General features: G+C 34.8%; 1 protein-coding gene across 1 annotated transcript in view; it reads right to left on the reverse strand.

Moving 5' to 3' along the window:
- Positions 1-17,927: 17,927 nt before the first annotated feature.
- ptprma (protein tyrosine phosphatase receptor type Ma) overlaps positions 17,928-19,959 on the reverse strand; it is a gene marked incomplete at both ends in the record, with an annotated part of 269,837 nt that continues 267,805 nt past the window's right edge. Inside the window, 1 exon segment of the mRNA NM_001018133.2 lies at positions 17,928-18,185. Coding sequence (NP_001018143.1) covers positions 17,932-18,185 — 254 coding nt within the window.

Here is a 19,959-nt window from a genome sequence, read left to right on the forward strand (position 1 = left end):
ACACATTACATATACATAAAAAACACACTCACTTGTGAACACACACACACACACACACACACACACACACACACACACACACACACACACAACAAAACAGCATATATAGACAAAACACACACTCACTCATGAACAGTCTCTCACACACAGACTCACACACAACCTAAAATGTATACACACAACACACACACAACAAAATATACACACAAATCACACAAACACACAACCATAGTCATCAAGTACACAACAAAATATATACACACACACACACACAATATATATAGACAAAAGAAAAAAAATGTGTTTGTGTGTGTGTGTGTGTGTGTGTGTGTGTGTGTGTGTGTGTTTATACTTACATCAACATAATTAGCATTAATGTAATCTGAGCTCTGCTCTCCCTCCAGAGGCTGCAGACGCACACGAGAGTGATCATCTGAAACACACACACACACACAAACACACACTTAGGGTCAGCATTCTGTATGAGCTCAGCAACAATAACAGCTGTTTGGGTCGATCACACACACAAAACAAAGCAAGAAATTCACACAGCGCTTCTGTTACACACACACTTATTCATCACACACACATACACACACACACACACACATACACTCCGGCAGATTAATAAAGAGAGGTCAGTCTGAGAACTGGACTTCAGACATATCACTTTCCATGTATATAAGAGTGTGTGTGTGTGCAAGTCTGAGTGTGTTTGTATAAGAGTGTGTGCGAGTCTGAGTAAGTTTGTGTGTCTGTATGAGTCTGCTTAAATGAGTGTGTAAGTCTGAGTGAGTGTGTGTATGTATATATGTGAATGTGTGTGTGTGTGTGCATGAATGTGTGAGCGAGTGTGCATCGGTTAGTGTGTGTGTGTGTGCGCATCTGAGTGTGTATGTAAGAGTGTGAGTTTATGCGTGTTTGCGTGTGAGTCTGAGTGTGTATGTTAGAATGTGTGTTTCTGTGAGTCTGTGTGTGTATCGCTCTCGTTCCTGTGCGAGTGTTTGATGTTGTGAACGCAGAGCTGTTCTTCACGTACAGGCGATGATGTTTCCGTATCGGTTCTTCATGCGGTTCTCATCTTTTTTAGCCGAGTCCCACGGCGCCGCCTGCCCTTCAAAGAAACTCTGAAACACACACACAAAAACACACACATGAGCATATCAACACGACACGTACAGCCACACCACAGAACATGGTTGCAGATGCACACACACACAAAACATCAACAAAAGGCTAAAAACAGTGTATTTAGCCAAATATAAACACCATAAGAGCCAGAATATGATTTATAGAGTGCTCAAACTCATCTACAGCTTACACATGTAGAAATATTTAGTACATTCGCTATTTCACCCCTACTCCTTTGTTTGTAATGGTTTCTCCCACTTTATTAGACTGTTTTAAGTTATACCACTTTATTAGGTACACCTGTCCAACTGCTCGTTAACGCAAATGTCTAATCAGCCAATCACATACTGGGATTTTCACGCACAACCATCTCTAGGGTTTACAGAGAATGCTCCGACAAAGAGGAAATATCCAGTGAGCGGCAGTTCTGTGGGCGCAAATGCCTTGTTGATGAGGCCAGAGGTCAGAGGAGAATGGCCAGACTGGTTCCAGCTGATAGAAAGGCAACAGTAACTCAAATAAGCACTCGTTACAACCGAGCTCTGCAGAAGAGCATCTCTGAACACACAACACGGCCAACCTTGAGGCGGATGGGCTACAGCAGCAGAAGAGCACACCGGGTGCCGCTCCTGTCAGCTAAGAACAGGAAACTGAGGCTACAATTCACACAGACTCACCAAAACTGGACAATAGAAGATTGGAGAAACGTTGCTGCTCTGATGAGTCTCCATTTCTGCTGACACATTCGGATGCTCGGCTCACAATTTGGCCTCAACAACAGCGGTTCAGGCTGGTGGTGGTGGTGTAATGGTGTGGGGGAGATTTTCTTTGGGTCCATTAGTACCAATTGAGCATCAACGCCACAGCCTACCTGAGTATTGCTGCTGACCATGTCCATCCCTTTATGAGCACAGTGTCTCCATCTTCTGATGGCTACTTCCAGCAGGATAACGCAGCATGTCATAAAGCTCAATCATCTCAGACTGGTGTTTTGAACATGACGATGAGTTCACTGTACTCAAATGGCCTCCACAGCCACCAGAGCTCAATCCAATAGAGCAGCTTTGGGATGTGGTGGAACGGGAGATTGGCATCATGGATGTGCAGCCGACAAATCTGCAGCAACTGTGTGATGCTATCATGACAATATGGAGCAAAATCTCTGGCGAATATTTCCAGTGCCCCTTGAATCCCTGCCATAAAGGATTAAGGCAGTTCTGAAGGAAAAAGGGGTCCAACCCAGTACTAGTGAGGTGTACCTAATAAAGAGGCCGGTGATTGTATATGTTAAATTATAAATTATACGAGTAAAAACTAAATTATTCACCCTCCTGTGAAATATTAATTATTTTTAAACTATTTGTCACTAACTAATGTCACTTTAAGCTGTATAGAAGTGTCTTGAAGAATATCTAATCTAATATTATGTGCTGTCATCATGACAAAGAGAAAATAAATCAGTTATTAGAGATGAGTTATTAAACTACTATGATTAGAAATGTGTTGAAAAAAATCAACACGGGAAATATTTGAAAAAGAAAATTACAATTTCACAGGAGGGAGAATGATTTTGCCTTTAACCGTATATTGCATAATAAATATTTTTTAATGCATTTCGGAGTTAAAAACCATGCAATGCAATGCTAAAACCCCTGCTTAATAATGTGCACAGGCTACGAGCATATTAAAATATCTATTGCTCTACCTCCCCACCTGTAGTTTTAAAAGCTATTTATCTGAAGGCTAATATTATATTCGCTGCTATAAAACGCATGCTTGGAGAGTTTAATTGGCTTCTCGCTCTGAGCGCAGGACTCGCATTGAATGAAATAAAAGCAGAATAACATCAGACGGCTGTTCCTCCTCAACACAAACTCATCAAACATTAATACAGCATGAGAAAAAGGCCGTGCAATTACAGCTCATTATGAAAATAAACGTCAGCGCTGGCGTCTGAAGGCCAGTGGAGCGCCGGCTCTTTCTGCAGGTATAAATACAGCATTATCTGCAACACATCATTGCATCCTCACACAATGGATATGATTGGCTGTGATTGAATATGAGGATGAAATAAAGCTTCATCTGCACAGAATCGGCTCCATCACCGTGTCTTTGTGTTTAATGGCTGATATTCAGCGCTTTAACACTCTACGCTTCCTGACTGGCTTAAACGGCCTTCCATTAGCAGATCTGTGAGTGAGGTTACAGGCTTTCATATTAATTCAAGATGCTGAGATATGAATGCAGTCTTGCATGATATAAACTCAGTATTGTTGTATGTAAAATCAGCATTGTGAGATATAAATTCATTATTGCCAGATGTATATTCTGCATTTTGAAATGTAAATTCAGTATTGCGATATGTAAATTCAGTGTTTAGAAAAGACAATTCGATTTTGCAAAATGTACAATATGTATTACAACAAATAAAATTCAGTATTGTAACATTTGAATTTAATATTTTGAGACATTAATTCAGTATTGTGATTTAGATTCAGAATTTTGATATTTAAATTCAGTATTGCAATGTAAACTCAATATTAAAATATTTAAGTTCAGTATTGCGAATGTAAAATCAATATTAAAATATGTAAATTTAGTATTGTGAGATGCAAATTCAGTATTTTGAGATGTAAATTCAGTATTTTGAGATGTAAATTCAGCATTATAAGATGTAAATTCATTATTGTCAGATATTAATTTAGTTTTGTGAGATATAAATTCAGTATTGCTTTATGTAAATTCAGTATTTTGATATATAAATTCAGTATTGTGATATAAATTTAATATTTTGAGATGTAAATTCAGCATTGTGAGATGCAAATTCAGTATTGTGAGACGTAAATTCAGCATTGTGAGATGCAAATTCAGTATTGTGAGATATAAATTCAGTATTGTGAGACGTAAATTCAGTATTTTGAGATGTAAATTCAGTATTGTGAGATGTAAATTCAGTATTGTGAGACGTAAATTCAGCATTGTGAGATGCAAATTCAGTATTGTGAGATATAAATTCAGTATTTTGAGATGTAAATTCAGTATTGTGAGATGTAAATTCAGTATTGTGAGACGTAAATTCAGTATTTTGAGATGTAAATTCAGTATTGTGAGATGCAAATTCAGTATTGTGAGACGTAAATTCAGTATTGTGAGATATAAATACAGTATTTTGAGATGTAAATTCAGTATTGTGAGATGTAAATTCAGTATTGTGAGACGTAAATTCAGTATTGTGAGATGTAAATTCAGTATTGTAAGATGTAAATTCAGTATTGTGAGACGTAAATTTAGTATTTTGAGATGTAAATTCAGTATTGTGAGATGTAAATTCAGTATTGTGAGATGTAAATTCAGTATTGTGAGATGTAAATTCAGTATTGTAAGATGTAAATTCAGTATTGTGAGATGTAAATTCAGTATTGTGAGACGTAAATTCAGTATTTTGAGATGTAAATTCAGTATTGTGAGATGTAAATTCAGTATTGTGAGATGTAAATTCAGTATTGTGAGACGTAAATTCAGTATTGTGAGATATAAATACAGTATTTTGAGATGTAAATTCAGTATTGTGAGATGTAAATTCAGTATTGTGAGACGTAAATTTAGTATTTTGAGATGTAAATTCAGTATTGTGAGATGTAAATTCAGTATTGTGAGATGTAAATTCAGTATTGTGAGACGTAAATTCAGTATTGTGAGATATAAATACAGTATTTTGAGATGTAAATTCAGTATTGTAAGACGTAAATTCAGTATTGTGAGATGTAAATTCAGTATTGTAAGATGTAAATTCAGTATTTTGAGACGTAAATTCAGTATTGTGAGATGTAAATTCAGTATTGTAAGATGTAAATTCAGTATTTTGAGACGTAAATTCAGTATTGTGAGATGTAAATTCAATATTGTGAGATATAAATACAGTATTTTGAGATGTAAATTCAGTATTGTGAGACGTAAATTCAGTATTGTGAGATGTAAATTCAGTATTGTGAGACGTAAATTCAGTATTGTGAGATGTAAATTCAGTATTGTAAGATGTAAATTCAGTATTTTGAGACGTAAATTCAGTATTGTAAGATGTAAATTCAGTATTTTGAGACGTAAATTCAGTATTGTAAGATGTAAATTCAGTATTGTGAGATATAAATACAGTATTTTGAGATGTAAATTCAGTATTGTGAGACGTAAATTCAGTATTGTGAGATGTAAATTCAGTATTGTAAGATGTAAATTCAGTATTGTGAGACGTAAATTCAGTATTGTGAGACGTAAATTCAGTATTGTGAGATATAAATACAGTATTGTGAGATGCAAATTCAGTATTGTGAGATGTAAATTCAGTATTTTGAGATGTAAATTCAGTATTGTGAGATATAAATTCAGTATTGTAAGATATAAATTCAGTATTGTAAGATATTAATTCAGTATTGTAAGATATTAATTCAGTATTGTGAGACGTAAATTCAGTATTTTGAGATGTAAATTCAGTATTTTGAGATGTAAATACAGTATTGTGAGATGCAAATTCAGTATTTTGAGATGTAAATTCAGTATTGTGAGACGTAAATTCAGTTTTGTGAGACGTAAATTCAGTATTGTGAGATATAAATACAGTATTTTGAGATGTAACTTCAGTATTTCGAGGTGTAAATTCAATATTTCGAGATGTATATTCAGTATTTCAAGATGTATATTCAGTATTTTGAGATATAAATTTAATATTTCGAGATGTAAATTCAGTATTGCGAGATGTATATTCAGTATTTCGAGATGTAAATTTAGTATTTCAAGATGTATATTCAGTATTGCGAGATGTAAATTCAGTATTGCGGGATATAAATTCAGCATTGAGATATAAATTCAATACTTTGAGAAATAAATTTAGTATTTTGAAATGTAAATTCAATAATTTAAGATGTAAATTTAGTATTGTGATGTAAATTCAATACTTTGAGACATAACCTTAGTTGTCGGAGATGTAAATTCAGTATTACAACATGTAAATTCAGAATTTTAAGATCAAAATTCAGCATGGCAATATAAGCTCAGTATTTTTGCACATGCATTCAGTATTGTGAGTCTTTGTGTTTAATGGCTGATATTCAGCATGTTACACTCTATGCTTCCTGACCAGCTTGAAATGGTCTTTGATTAGCGGATCTGTGATTGAGGTTACAGTCGATTCATCCACAGATTACAGTAAACTGTTTATCGCTGGATGAATCATGTCTTGGGGAAAGAGTAGTCAAATTTAACCTGCAATGATCTTCAGTTTGCTGAAGACATTAAAAAACTCACATCTTCAAGAGAAAGTCTTATTTGTTGCATAAATAAAACAGCATTTTAAGGTCAATATTTTTGGCCCCCTTAATGCATGTTGACATTGCAGTTCTCATATGTGTTATTTGGAGAAAAAATATAATATAATTAAAATTTAATACTAAATAATAATCACTCCAGCTGTACATGCAACCTAATAAATGTCATGATTGTACATGCATTTATTTGTATTTACTCCCACCATCAAGACCAATTTAATTTACATTGACATTGCAGTTCTCTCTTATGTGTTTATGTGTCTCTCTTATGTGTTTGGGAAAGAATATAAAAGCCTGACTTACATGCAACCTCATAAATGTCAAGATTAGTTCATGCATTTAATCCGTTTGTTTGTATTTCCTCCCACCATCAAGAGCCATTAAGACCAATTTAATGCATGTTGACATTGCCGCTTTCTCATATGTGTTTTTTGCTGGTCTGAAATCTTCAGCAGCTTGTTATTCAGCGCCGCTGGTGTCTTTGGAGACGTCTGTCCTTTCATGTCGCATCAGTGACAGCGAGACGAGAAAAATAAATAAAAAACAGCCACTGACAAGCACCTTTCAGATAATGAGATGCGGGAGTCGGACGCGAGACCACAGCGGGGAAATAATGACAACTGAGTCAAACTAGTGGAGACGGGTGTCAGACGCAGGAGTTTACCGCATGTCAGCAGAAAAACACATACGCCGATATTTAAATATTCAGAGCGCAGACGCCTTCCAGAGTTTTTACAAAGCCAAGATGTGTTAGAGAGTGCAAATTCTGTCAAACAAACATTGACAGTGTTTCCGGGAGGATGTGTGTGTTTTTACTGGAGTGTAAACATGAGATGAATAAACACGCGCAAGGGGAACTTGAAGAAATAATTTACCCAAAGTTTAAATTCTCTTACTATTGCCTGATGTAAACTCAGTATTGAGAGATGCAAACTTAGTATAAACTTTAAGAGATGTACATTTAGTATTGCAAAATGCAGATTTGGTATTGCTATATGCAAATTCAGTATTGCATTATGTAAATTCAGTATTGTAATATGTACATTTTGTATTATGAGATGTAAATTCAGTATTGCTATATGTAAATTCAGTATTGCTATATGCAAATTCAGTATTGCATTATGTAAATTCAGTATTGTAATATGTACATTTTGTATTATGAGATGTAAATTCAGTATTGCTATATGTAAATTCAGTATTGCGAGATGTAAATTCAGTATTGCTATATGCAAATTCAGTATTGCTATATGGAAATTCAGTATTGTATTATGGAAATTCTGTATTGCTATATGTAAATTCAGTATTGTATTATGTAAATTCAGTGCTGCATTATGGAAATTCAGTATTACTAAACGTAAATTCAGTATTGCTATATGTAAATTCAGTATTGCAAGATGCAAAATCAATATTGCGAGATGTAAATTTAGCGCTGCAACATGTACATTTAGTATTACAAAATGTAAATTCAGTATTGCATTATGTAAATTCAGTATTGCTATATGTAAGTTCAGTATTGTAAGATGCAAATTCAGTATTCAAGATGCAAATTTTGTATTGTAATATGCAAACTCAGTATTGCATTATGTAAATTCAGTATTGCGAGATGTAAATTCAGTATTGCTATATGTAAAATCAGTATTACAATATGTAAATTTGTTATTGCATTATGTAAATTCAGTATTGTAAAATGCAAATTCAGTATTCAAGATGCAAATTTAGTATTGCAATATGCAAATTCAGTATTGTAAGATGTGAATTCAGTATTGTAAGATGTAAATTCAGTATTGCATTATGTAAATTCAGTATTGCGAGATGTAAATTCAGTATTGCGAGATTTAAACTCAGTACTGCAAGATGTAAATTCAGTAAGATGTAAATTAAGTATTGCATTATGTAAATTCAGTACTGCGAGATGTAAATTCAGTATTGCGAGATTTAAACTCAGTATTGCAAGATGTAAATTCAGTAAGATGTAAATTGCATTATGTAAATTCAGTACTGCAAGATGTAAATTCAGTATTGTGAGATTTAAACTCAGTACTGTGAGATGTAAATTCAGTAAAATGTAAATTCAGTATTACGAGATGTAGATTTAGCACTGCAATATGTAAGTTCAGTATTGCGACAGGTAAATTCAGTATTGTATTATTTAAATTCAGTATTGTGATGTGAATTCACTATATTGAGCTATATATTGCATGCTGGGATATCTACCAATTCTGACTTTTTTCTAATTCTATATTCATGCAAATGATTGCAAATTTATCAAAGACTAACTTATATTTATGCTAACATGCATTCATATTAGCTTGCATTTCTGTTTATTACATTACGTGTTGTCACGTTGTTTAACAATGCTATATATTTCAGCACAAGCATGCGGCTTTAAGAGTTGCAGAAGCGAGACTGTAGAGAATAATAATGATCCTCAGACTTAGCTTGATGGAAAAATAATCTTTTGAAATATAAAAAATGTGGAGCTGAATAAATAAGCTTCACAGCAGACTGGAACGGACGGCGATGGAGAAATGGCTGATAGGAAGCTCCAGGCTGTTTCTGTCCCTTTAGGCCACACGCTGTGATTGGCCGAGCCTCAAAACCACAGCCAATCAGACGCATGACTGGAATCATGAGCTAAAACACTATGGCACAAATCTAGACGCTTGCAAAAAAACCACATTGTGATTCCTCCAGAAACAATCAAACACCATAACACGAATCTTTCTCAAAGCCAAACCCGTTTGATCTGAGGATAAATACAGAAGCAGAAGGAGGTGAAATCACATCAAATCAGCAGAGTTGAGCAATGAAACTGATGGCCAATAACACACACAAGCGCTCGCAAAGATGTCAAAACAAGCATGAATAAAACAAGCATATACGCCGCGCTTAATAATGCATGTTCTAAGCTGCGGTTGTCAATTACCAGCTTCTCGTTATTGTTATGCATCCCAGCATGCTCGGCTGAAAACATGGAGGCATTTGTGGATGAATTACTGCAGAAATGGATGAATTACTTCAGAAAGCCCCTGATGCTGACACTATATGAGGGACAATTACACACTGTTAAACAAACATCCGTCAATGATCAGTTTTCAGTATTTTGTGATTCATGTTTTTATTTTTCCTTGTTTATTTGTGCTGTTAAATTGCATTTTGGGACTTTGATCTGTCTTCTGACAACCTTTAACCTTGAAAAGTTGGTAAAGGTGACTTTTTATTGAGGTGTGTAAAAGTTTGCAGTGATATTATGTCTGGGTTGGTGTTGTATATTACGCTACAGAAGCCTTGTAATAAACTGCAGCACATTTTCTGTTATTTTACAGACTTATTTCTCTACATATTATACCTTATACACTTTATTAGGTACACCTTACTAGTACCGGCTTGGACCCCTTTTGCCCTCAGAACTGCCTTAATACTTGGTGGCAGAGATTTAAGAAGAAACTGGAAATATTCCTCAGAAATTTTCCTCCATGTTGTCATGATAGCATCACACAGTTGCTGCAGATTTGTCGGCTGCACATCCATGATGCCAATCTCCCGTTCCACCACATCCCAAAGCTGCTCTATTGGATTGAGCTCTGGTGACTGTGGAGGCCATTTGAGTGCAGTGAACTCATCGTCATGTTCAAGAAAGCAGTCTGAGATGATTGAGCTTTATGACATGCTGCGTTATCCTGCTGGAAGTAGCCATCAGAAGATGGAGACACTGTGCTCATAAAGGGATGGACATGGTCAGCAGCAATACTCAGGTAGGCTGTGGCATTGATGCTCAATTGGTACTAATGGACCCAAAGAAAATCTCCCCCACACCATTACACCACCACCACCAGCCTGAACCGCTGATACAAGGCAGGATGATCCATGCTTTCATGTTGTTGAGGCCAAATTGTGAGCCGAGCATTCGAATGTGTCAGCAGAAATGGAGACTCATCAGAGCAGCAACGTTTCTCCAATCTTCTATTGTCCAGTTTTGGTGGGTCTGTGTGAATTGTAGCCTCAGTTTCCTGTTCTTAGCTGACAGGAGCGGCACCCGGTTGGATGTGTTGTGTGTTCAGAGATGCTCTTCTGCAGAGCTCGGTTGTAGCGAGTGCTTATTTGAGTTACTGTTGCCTTTCTATCAGCTGGAACCAGTCTGGCCATTCTCCTCTGACCTCTGGCCTCATCAACAAGGCATTTGCGCCCAAAGAACTGCCGCTCACTGGATATTTCCTCTTTGTCGGAGCATTCTCTGTAAAGCCTAGAGATGGTTGTGCATGAAAATCCCAGTAGATCAGCAGTTTCTGAAATACTCAGAGCAGCCCGTCTGGCAGCAACAATCATGCCACGTTCAAAGTCTCTTAAATCCCCTTTCTTCCCCATTCTGATGCTCGCTTTGAACTGCAGCAGATCCTCTTGACCATGTCTACATGCCTAAATGCAGTGAGCTGCTGCCCTGTGATTGGCTGATTAGAAACTTGCGTTAACAAGCAGTTGGACAGGTGTACCTAACAAAGTGGCCGTTGATTGTATTTACTCAAACCACTAAAATGTCACTTTGTTAAACTATAAAGTTGAATTTTTAACATCAAAAGTGGACAGAGCAGAAATCAACATCCCATAATGCAATACACAACTTCACAATTCACACACAAAATACAGAAAGTGTTCATTAATAGATGTGTTTTACAGCGCAGTGCTTTCTACACATATGAAACTCCTTCAGACACATTTAAAAATGTTGGGGGTTTATAATAAATATGCATGCTGATTGGATACTGACTGCAAAGTTCATTGCAATTGATCATTCCTTAAGCCCCGCCCACCCTTGGTTACTGTCACTAACGCTGATTATTACAGTTAATGCTCAATGATTCATTATGACACGGTTTCCGCTTTTGAAATGGTTTAATGATTAGTTGATTTGCAACATCAATGATGTTATTGAACTGAACTATTTTTTATTGTAATAATTTTAATGATAAATTATTTACTAAACATGAAACTGAATTTGATGTTTTTCATAATTGATTAATTTAGCAGCTGAATATCACGGAACTGAACACCTGTAGCATTTACACATTTATTTAGCCAAAATCATTTATAAATATTAGGTTGTTTTTTTTGTTTATTGATGCTCCTTCAAAACACTGTGCATTATAAATAGATATATGTATAACATATTGTATCAGAAATAAGTCAAATAAAAATAAAGCTTAATAAATTTTGAATTTAACATATAATGTTTTATTTAAAAAAATATAAATACATAAATTAGAAAATTTAAAAAATAAAATAAATAAATAAATTAATTAATTAATTAAATGTAATGCAAAAAACAAAACAAAAAACGGGGTGATTTTAGTATTTTGATTTTAATATTTGTTTTTGATTTGATTTGATTGATTTTGTATTGAGTATAAGTTTTTTTCAGTCTTTTAATTTAAATATTTAATTTATTAATTTTTAAATATTTGACATTTAACCAATTTTCTATTTTAGTTTTAGGCATTTTATTTTAAGTTAAACATTAGGTTAAATCTAAAAACATTTTTTAAAAACATCCAAAAGTTTGATATATTTAACATAAAATTAAATTATTTGTATAATAATTAAAATATCCCAACATTTATGCTTATTTATGCCTCTTTAAAACAATCTGTATTTTATATAGTGATAAATAAATAATAAGACAAAAAAGGGAAGTAACAATAAAAATGTAAACGTATAGAAAAATAAAAACACTGTTTATGAATGTTACAATTAATCCCAAGTCATAATTTTTTCTAAAGAATGAAATGCAATAATAATAATAATAATAATAACAATAATAATAATAATAATTTGACTTGTCTTCAATTATCTCTGCTTCAGAAATAAATTAATTTCCAGTTTAGTCATTTATTTATATGAAACAAAAACACTTTATGCATGAAACTCTGAAGTAAGAAATGTAAATTTAATCTAAAAACGGATTTCACATGTGTTTGTCGCCGTTATGCATAAAATTACTTATGTTAAAAAACAATAGTCATGGCCATTGACGTTTATTGTAATAATATTGCATACATGATTATTATTATTAAAAAATTGTCTTAATTTGGTTTAAATTTATGTCTAAAGAAGACACTTGAAACTGATATCACAACAATGATCAACGCACAACACTCTAAGCTGCTGCTGAGCTGTGATTGGGGGAAGACTCATTTAAGGCGGGGCTTGAGACTAACAGGGGCGGAGACTAACAGGTTTATTATCAGCAACTAACAAACATCTGACAGATATCCAAAAAAACTGCTTACCTCGTTTATCTTTTCCAAAGTTAACGTATGGAAAAACGAGAAGCAAAAGGAAAGATAAGGGCATATTTTAGTGCGGGTCATCTCTGTTCAACATGGAGGAGAAACACAGTCAACATTCAGTCCAGAAACACTCTTTATCCATAATGAATCCAGCCCTCAGGCCGCGGCCGACCGCCTCAAATATTGATCATACAGCTGTGTGTGTGTGTGTATGTGTGCTCTCTGTGCTCATCATGTGTTTGTGTGGGATTTACAGCTGATTCGGGACAGAAACGACACATCTGGAGCTGAAGATGATGAAGATGAGGTGAAAAATACTGCAAAAACATCAAGTGTTTTCCTCTGGTTTACTGTATAAATGTCGAAATGTTCTCTAATCACGATACATCTACTTCAGAAGAGAAAATGACTCGAAGTTAGAGAAAAAAATATGTAAATAAAAAATACTTGATTTGTGAACGAATTTAAATATATATGATTAAGAAATTAATATCTATATTATATCTATATACATAATAAATTAAATACATTTTCTACTTACTACACAACCTGACAGAAGTCTTGTGGCCTAGTTTTAGGAACACAAATACTTACTGCTCTTCTAGTTGCTGATTTGGTGTCAGAAGTGTCTCTATGAAAGGTGAAGGCCTCTAGATTTTGCTGATTTGAGCTCAATAAATCTGATCATGTCTTGATGTTGACTGATTTGATGAGGACAGTGCGCTCTGACTCTGCTCAGACTAAAGTGTCATCACTGAACAGAAATAATGTCTAGTATAGAATATAAAGTCCTGCTGCAGTGGAGACAGAATGAAGATTGTGTCTGACTCCATCATGAGCTTGGAGGACTGCATCCATACATCTCTGACATGACTCACATCACTGATTAATAAAGTCATCTGGAATGAAGAAGAAAGCCTTCAGCAGGATCCCAGAGTTCATCAAGAGTCTTTGTGTTCATCTTCAACACCTCCTCCTTCATCAGCTTAATAATGTTCATGTCTGGTGACTGGGCTGGCCAATCCTGGAGCAGCTTGACCTTCAGGATCTTTGATGTGGAGGCTGAAGTATGAGCAGGAGCGCTATCCTGCTGGAGAATTGTCCCTCTCCTGTGGTTTGTAATGTAATGGGCAGCACAGATGTCTTGATACCTCAGGCTGTTGATGTTGCAGATCTCTCCATACTGAATGACCCCAAACCATGATGTCTCCTTCACCAAACTTGACTGATTTCTCTGAGAATCTTGGTCCATGTGGTTTCCATAAATCCACCTTCTGACTCTTTTACACATCATCAACTAGAAGACCAGTTATTATTTGTTGCTCTTACAACTGAGATCCACCACAAGACTCTTGTCAGTTAGTGTATATATAATGAATATAAATAAATACATACACAAACATATCTAATTAAGTTCTATATCTACTACTAATGGTGTGAGAAAATGTAAACAGTTCTCCTTTTGAAATGCATTATATTTCTTCTGATGTTAAGAGCGAATTTTTTTCTTGTTAATTAACTCAACTTAATTTAGTCTCTTTCTCTTAAAACATCTCTGCTTGTGAAATGAATTAATTTCCTGTTCATTAATTCATTTATATAAATCAAAAACACTTTTTAATGCTCAAAGCTCTGTGGAGTAAGAAATCTTGTAATTACGTTTAAATGTTTACTTAATTGATTTATTTCTTGACATGTTTTTGTTGCTGTGTTATGCATATAATTACTCATTTCACTGAAAACAGGGCCTAATATCTGAAGTTATTTTTATTCTAAATGTATCTTGCTTTAAGTGCACTTAGATATTTATACAAGAAATCCAACGAAACACTCTCTTCATCTGGTATTAGCAGTAAACATGAGAATAGTTCATCCACAAATCCACCACTTAATTCACTTTCATGTCATTTCAAACCTTTATCACAGTTTTCTCCTGAGATAAAAAAATGAGATGCAAATATATGCCTGGTGATAAACTGAAGTGTGATCATTCTACTAAACATCTCCTTAGTGTTTCAGCTCAATCCCAAAGTCGAAGCAAATCTGGAGTGACATGAAGATGACTGAATGATTGTTTGTGGTTAAATTATTCACAAGCTGTAAAAGCATGCGGTGATGCATGAACCCAACACTGGTGATGTACACACGTGTGACGGCCTGTTCACACCAAGCAGGATCACCATAAAGATGGAGTGGTAAAAACGATTGACAGATTAGCAGATTTCTCAGCATAACTACAGCGAGGACTGACATATCGTCACTTTCAGAATGACTTTACCCGGCTGATGAAGGATAAAACACAGACAGATGAAGAGCAGTTCACAGCAGTTCTACAAATAAACCGATCATCATCCGCTGTTCGTCTGTGTGGACACAAATCCTCATATTGAATTGTGTTTGGTGTAAACGGGCCTTAAGCACAGTGGTGGAAATAAGTATTGATCACGTCTATTTTTTTCAGGAAACATATTTCTAAAGTTGCTGTTGACTTGAAATGTTCACCAGATGTTGGTAACAATCAATATATGCAAAGAAAAGCAATCTAATTAGTTTACCAATGAAGTTATGCGTCATAAAATGAAGTGACACAAGGAAAAATATTGAACAGATGAAGAACTCCCCTGTATATATTAACTACACAGCAGTGGAGACTGTAGAGCAGGTGAAATTCCTGGAGGTCAACGTTACTGAGAACTTGACTTGTTCTCTCCATACTACTAGTCTTGCAAAGAGTGTGGTCGCTGGCTGGTGCGCTTTTTCTGAGAAGGTTAAAAAGAGGACATCTCAGCCCATCAATCCTCACACGTTTTTACAGAGGAGCTGTTGAGAGCGTTCTCCCTGATGGCATCTCCCTTTGGTATGAGAATAGCAGTGTATCTGACAAGAACAGCTTTAAGAAGATAATCAAGTCAGATGAAAGGTCTGTTGGAGTCAAAATGACATCTATTGAGGAACTCTCAACAACGTTGTCTGTCTAGGGAAAACAGCATTTTAAGGGATCCAAGCCACCCTGGCCACGCTCATGCCATCAGGCAGGCGGTACAGAAGCCTGAGGAGCAAATCAGTGCGGTGTCATGATAGTTTTTATCCTGTCATTATAAGACTTTTAAATAATACTATATCTTAAATACTATTGCTAAGCTAGTATGTAGTAATAAATCAATAAATAGTTAAACTAGCAAAAACTTTGAATATTATAACTATTATAACAAACTCTGCAATAGCTATTTGTCACCGACTCGGTCCCAGTCATTCCCCTCGCTGGCCAGCAGAGGCTGCCATCTCCGGACTTCTAGCATTACATCATCCACTTACAGTGATCGTGCACACCTGATTCCCATTTCAGTTAACGACCCACGTACCCTTTATAAGCCGCACTTAAACAGTCAGTCAGTGCGAAGTCTTGTTCAGCCCCGGCCAGCATTACTGAGCGTTATATCCTGCCTGATCTCCTGTGTATTACTCCAGCCCGTCTCTGACTCTGCTTTGCCTTCTGTCTGCCCACGACCCAAGCCTGATACACGGACTCTGATACTCGCTGCCTGCCCTCGACCCAAGCCTGATACACGGACTCTGAATCACGCCGCCTGCCTTTGACTCATGGCTGGTAAATCACTCTGTGTCAGTCAGCCGCCAGCCTTGAAACCATTACTACTACTGTTGATGTGTGTTTGCACCTTTGTGCATATTGAGTGTTTGAGTAAGAGTGTGATTAATAAATACTGCATAATGGATCCCTCCGTGTCAGTCTCCTCGTTACACTCTTTAAGTATTAATTTATTCTCTTCGGTGATTTTTTTTAAAATTGAGCTATATTTAATATAACTATATTTTTATGTATTTATGAAATGATGAAAGCTTATTAATGTTAGGTTTTAAAGTGTTTGATGTTTTTTATGTTGGGTCTGATGCAATGTAATTTCGTTCTGCATTACTATTTCTTGTGATGTTTTAAAGGACAAAAATTCAGGAAACTGAAACAGAAGAAAGAAAGGGAGGTGTAGTTGGGCAGTGAAGCCCAGTCAGCAGCTGAAATCTCTCAGTAGTTCTTCAGCAAACCTCTGCCCTTCCTCAGTGTAAACAGATATCAGCTGCTTCAGTCCAACATCTACATCAGCAGGAGATGAAGCATTTCAGCAGGACAATGATCCAAAACACAGCCAAGGAGACTCTCAGATGCTTTCAGAGAAAGAAAATCAAGCTGTAGAATGGCCCAGCCGATCACCTGAGCCGAATCCAATAGGAAATGCAGAATAAAGCTCAGATTTGATAGACGAGACCCACAGAAGCACCAAGATTTAGACACTCTGTTGAAGTCTGTGAGAAACTCACACCTGAGCACTGCATCATTCTCCATATGAGAGGTGTCTTTAAGCTGCCTGCATTAATAAAGCCTTTAATATAAAGTGTTGAACACGTTTCAGTAGTTCAGCACTTTCTCCTTCTGTCATTGTTAATACACACAATTCATGCTTCAGATTAGTTTGTTTTATTTTAATGTTTGTATTGGATCTGGATTGGTTGCCCCAATCCCGATGGATGGGGCAAACATTACTGCATCCAAAATGGTGAAAAGCCTTGTAGTAATGATTGATGACCAACTAAACTTCTCTGACCACATCTCTAGAACTGCTCGATCGTGCAGATTCGCACTCTATAACATCAGAAAGATCCGACCCTTCCTATCTGAACATGCAGCTCAACTCCTTGTTCAAGCTCTTGTTCTCTCCAGACTGGACTATTGCAACTCTCTACTAGCCGGGCTTCCAGCTAACTCTATCAAACCTCTTCAGCTGCTCCAGAACGCAGCAGCACGAGTGGTCTTCAATGAAGCTGAAAGAGCACACGTCACTCTGCTCCTCATCCGTTTGCACTGGCTGCCAGTTGCTGCTCGCATCAAATTCAAAGCTCTGATGTTTGCTTACAAAGCAACTTCTGGCTTTGCTCCTTCTTATCTGCTCTCACTTCTGCAGATGTATGTGTCCTCCAGAAACTTGCGTTCTGTGAATGAACGTCGCCTCGTGGTTCCATCCCAAAGAGGGAAGAGAAAAAAATCACTTTCGCTTTGGATAAAAGCGTCTGCTAAATGACTAAATGTAAATGTTTTGTTTAAGTTTTTACCTAAATCAGGTTAAATCCCATGTCAACAGCTCCTTCATAAATATTACTCCCAGGAAAAAACATGACAAATTCAACTCCTATTTCCCCCATATGCAGACGTACTGTGTGTGTAAGTGAATAAATGTATTTATCCGCACCTCGTACTCCTCCTTGAAGCCGTATCCCTCCGCACACTTCATCTGTGTGATGTGCTGCAGCAGATCTGCCACCCTGATGGCCGGATGGAGTTGACCCGTTTGATACGGGACGTCCAGCGCCTCTCGCTTCTTATAGGAGTGTGTGTGGGACTGGACCAGACTGCTGGTTTCACTGGTCATGGTGTGGTTTTCATCTGATGGAGGAAAAACAGACACAAATGTTCAGAAAACACACATCAGACTCAGAAACACTCAGTTCAGTCTGATGCTGATGCTTATGACTACGTTTTATTTTTTCAGGACGAACATTTAAACATTCAGAAATCAAGATATATTTATTGGAGAAGCAGAAGATTTCAAAATACATCACAATATTAAGTCTTGTCCACCCCCAACCCCACAAAACAAAGGTAGTAAGTACTGCACATTTATGTAGTGTATTTATTTTATTTTATTTCTTTTGAAGTAGACATTTCTATATGGTTTAAATTTCAAATATTATATATATATATAAATAAAGTTAAAGCTTTTATAGGTTTTTATCTATTTTACTTTTAACTAAAACTAAATGAAAATTTATATATATATATATATATATATATATATATATATATATATATATATATATATATATATATATATATATATATAATACTTTTTATATAAAATTTATAGAAATTTAATATGCAATAATTCTAATACAAAATAAATGTATTCTATAAATATGTATACAAATATAAAAAATTAAATAATTTAAATAATTGCATATATATGAATATGCCTGTGTATTAAATGTAATTATATTCTACATTTATATTTATACATGTCTATTTTATACATCTAAATTTATAAAATATATGTGTATAAAACTTTAAAAATAAAAAAAAGTTGTATATACGTTTAATACAAAAACATCTAAAAATAAAATCCTGCACAAGCAATATTGCACACATACTTTCTACATATATATTTTCTATTTCCTATATAACATACATATAATCTTATATAATTTGAATTACAAAAAATAAAATAAAATCAAACTATAAAAGACATACGTATAAAATAAATGCCTAAAACATATATACATATTTATTATTAACAAGTTGATTTTATGTAAACGTGTTTCTATAGTTTTTTATTTTGTGTGTATTTCACTTTCAGATTAACATGTCATTTAAATAACAACAATTATTTCCATTTTTTGGTTTCTGTTTTAGTTAAAGGTGCAAATCCTGTTCCCAAAACACACGTTCAGCCAAACAGCAGTAAGGAAAAGTGAATATATAAAAAGAGGCGGAGCTTGTTGGGCTATCTGAGTTAATTTGGCACTTTCAAATGATATTGTGTGCAAAAAATGCTTAGTGCACCTTTTGCAACCCTGGAATAATAATCAACTAGAAAAAACTGAGTTATATATTTTTTCTTTTTTTCCCACACAATGCAGATTTTTTTATTTTTTTTAGGAAAGAACGTTTTGTTATAAGTCATTCTTTTTAAACTATAACTTTTTTTCTGTACTTTTTTTCCAATAAAGACAATGTTTCATACATGTCACTTTTTTAAATAATAATTTTCCCCCCACTTGCAGATCTTTTATTTTTATTTCTTTACGAAAGATAATTATTGATTTTGGTCATTTAAGAAAATATAATAATAATAATAATAATAATAATAATAATAATAATTTTACTTATTTTTTTTTAAAAAGTCAATTTTAGATACAGGTAATTATTTTTTTAAAGTAATAATTTTTTCACTCTTGCAGATTGATTGATTGATTTCTTGATTGATTAATTTAATTATTTATTTTAATTAGTTATTCTAATTATTAATTTTTAATGTAAATTTATTCTAAGCCTAATTTTGTAAAAACAAACAAACAAACAAAGCAAAAACAAAACAAAACCCAAGAAACATTTTGTGATATGGGTAATTTTTTAAAAATCATCATTTTTCTGCACTTACACA

The sequence above is a fragment of the Danio rerio genome, chromosome 24, assembly GCF_049306965.1.
Source record: "Danio rerio strain Tuebingen ecotype United States chromosome 24, GRCz12tu, whole genome shotgun sequence".
Classification (NCBI taxonomy): Eukaryota; Metazoa; Chordata; class Actinopteri; order Cypriniformes; family Danionidae; genus Danio; species Danio rerio.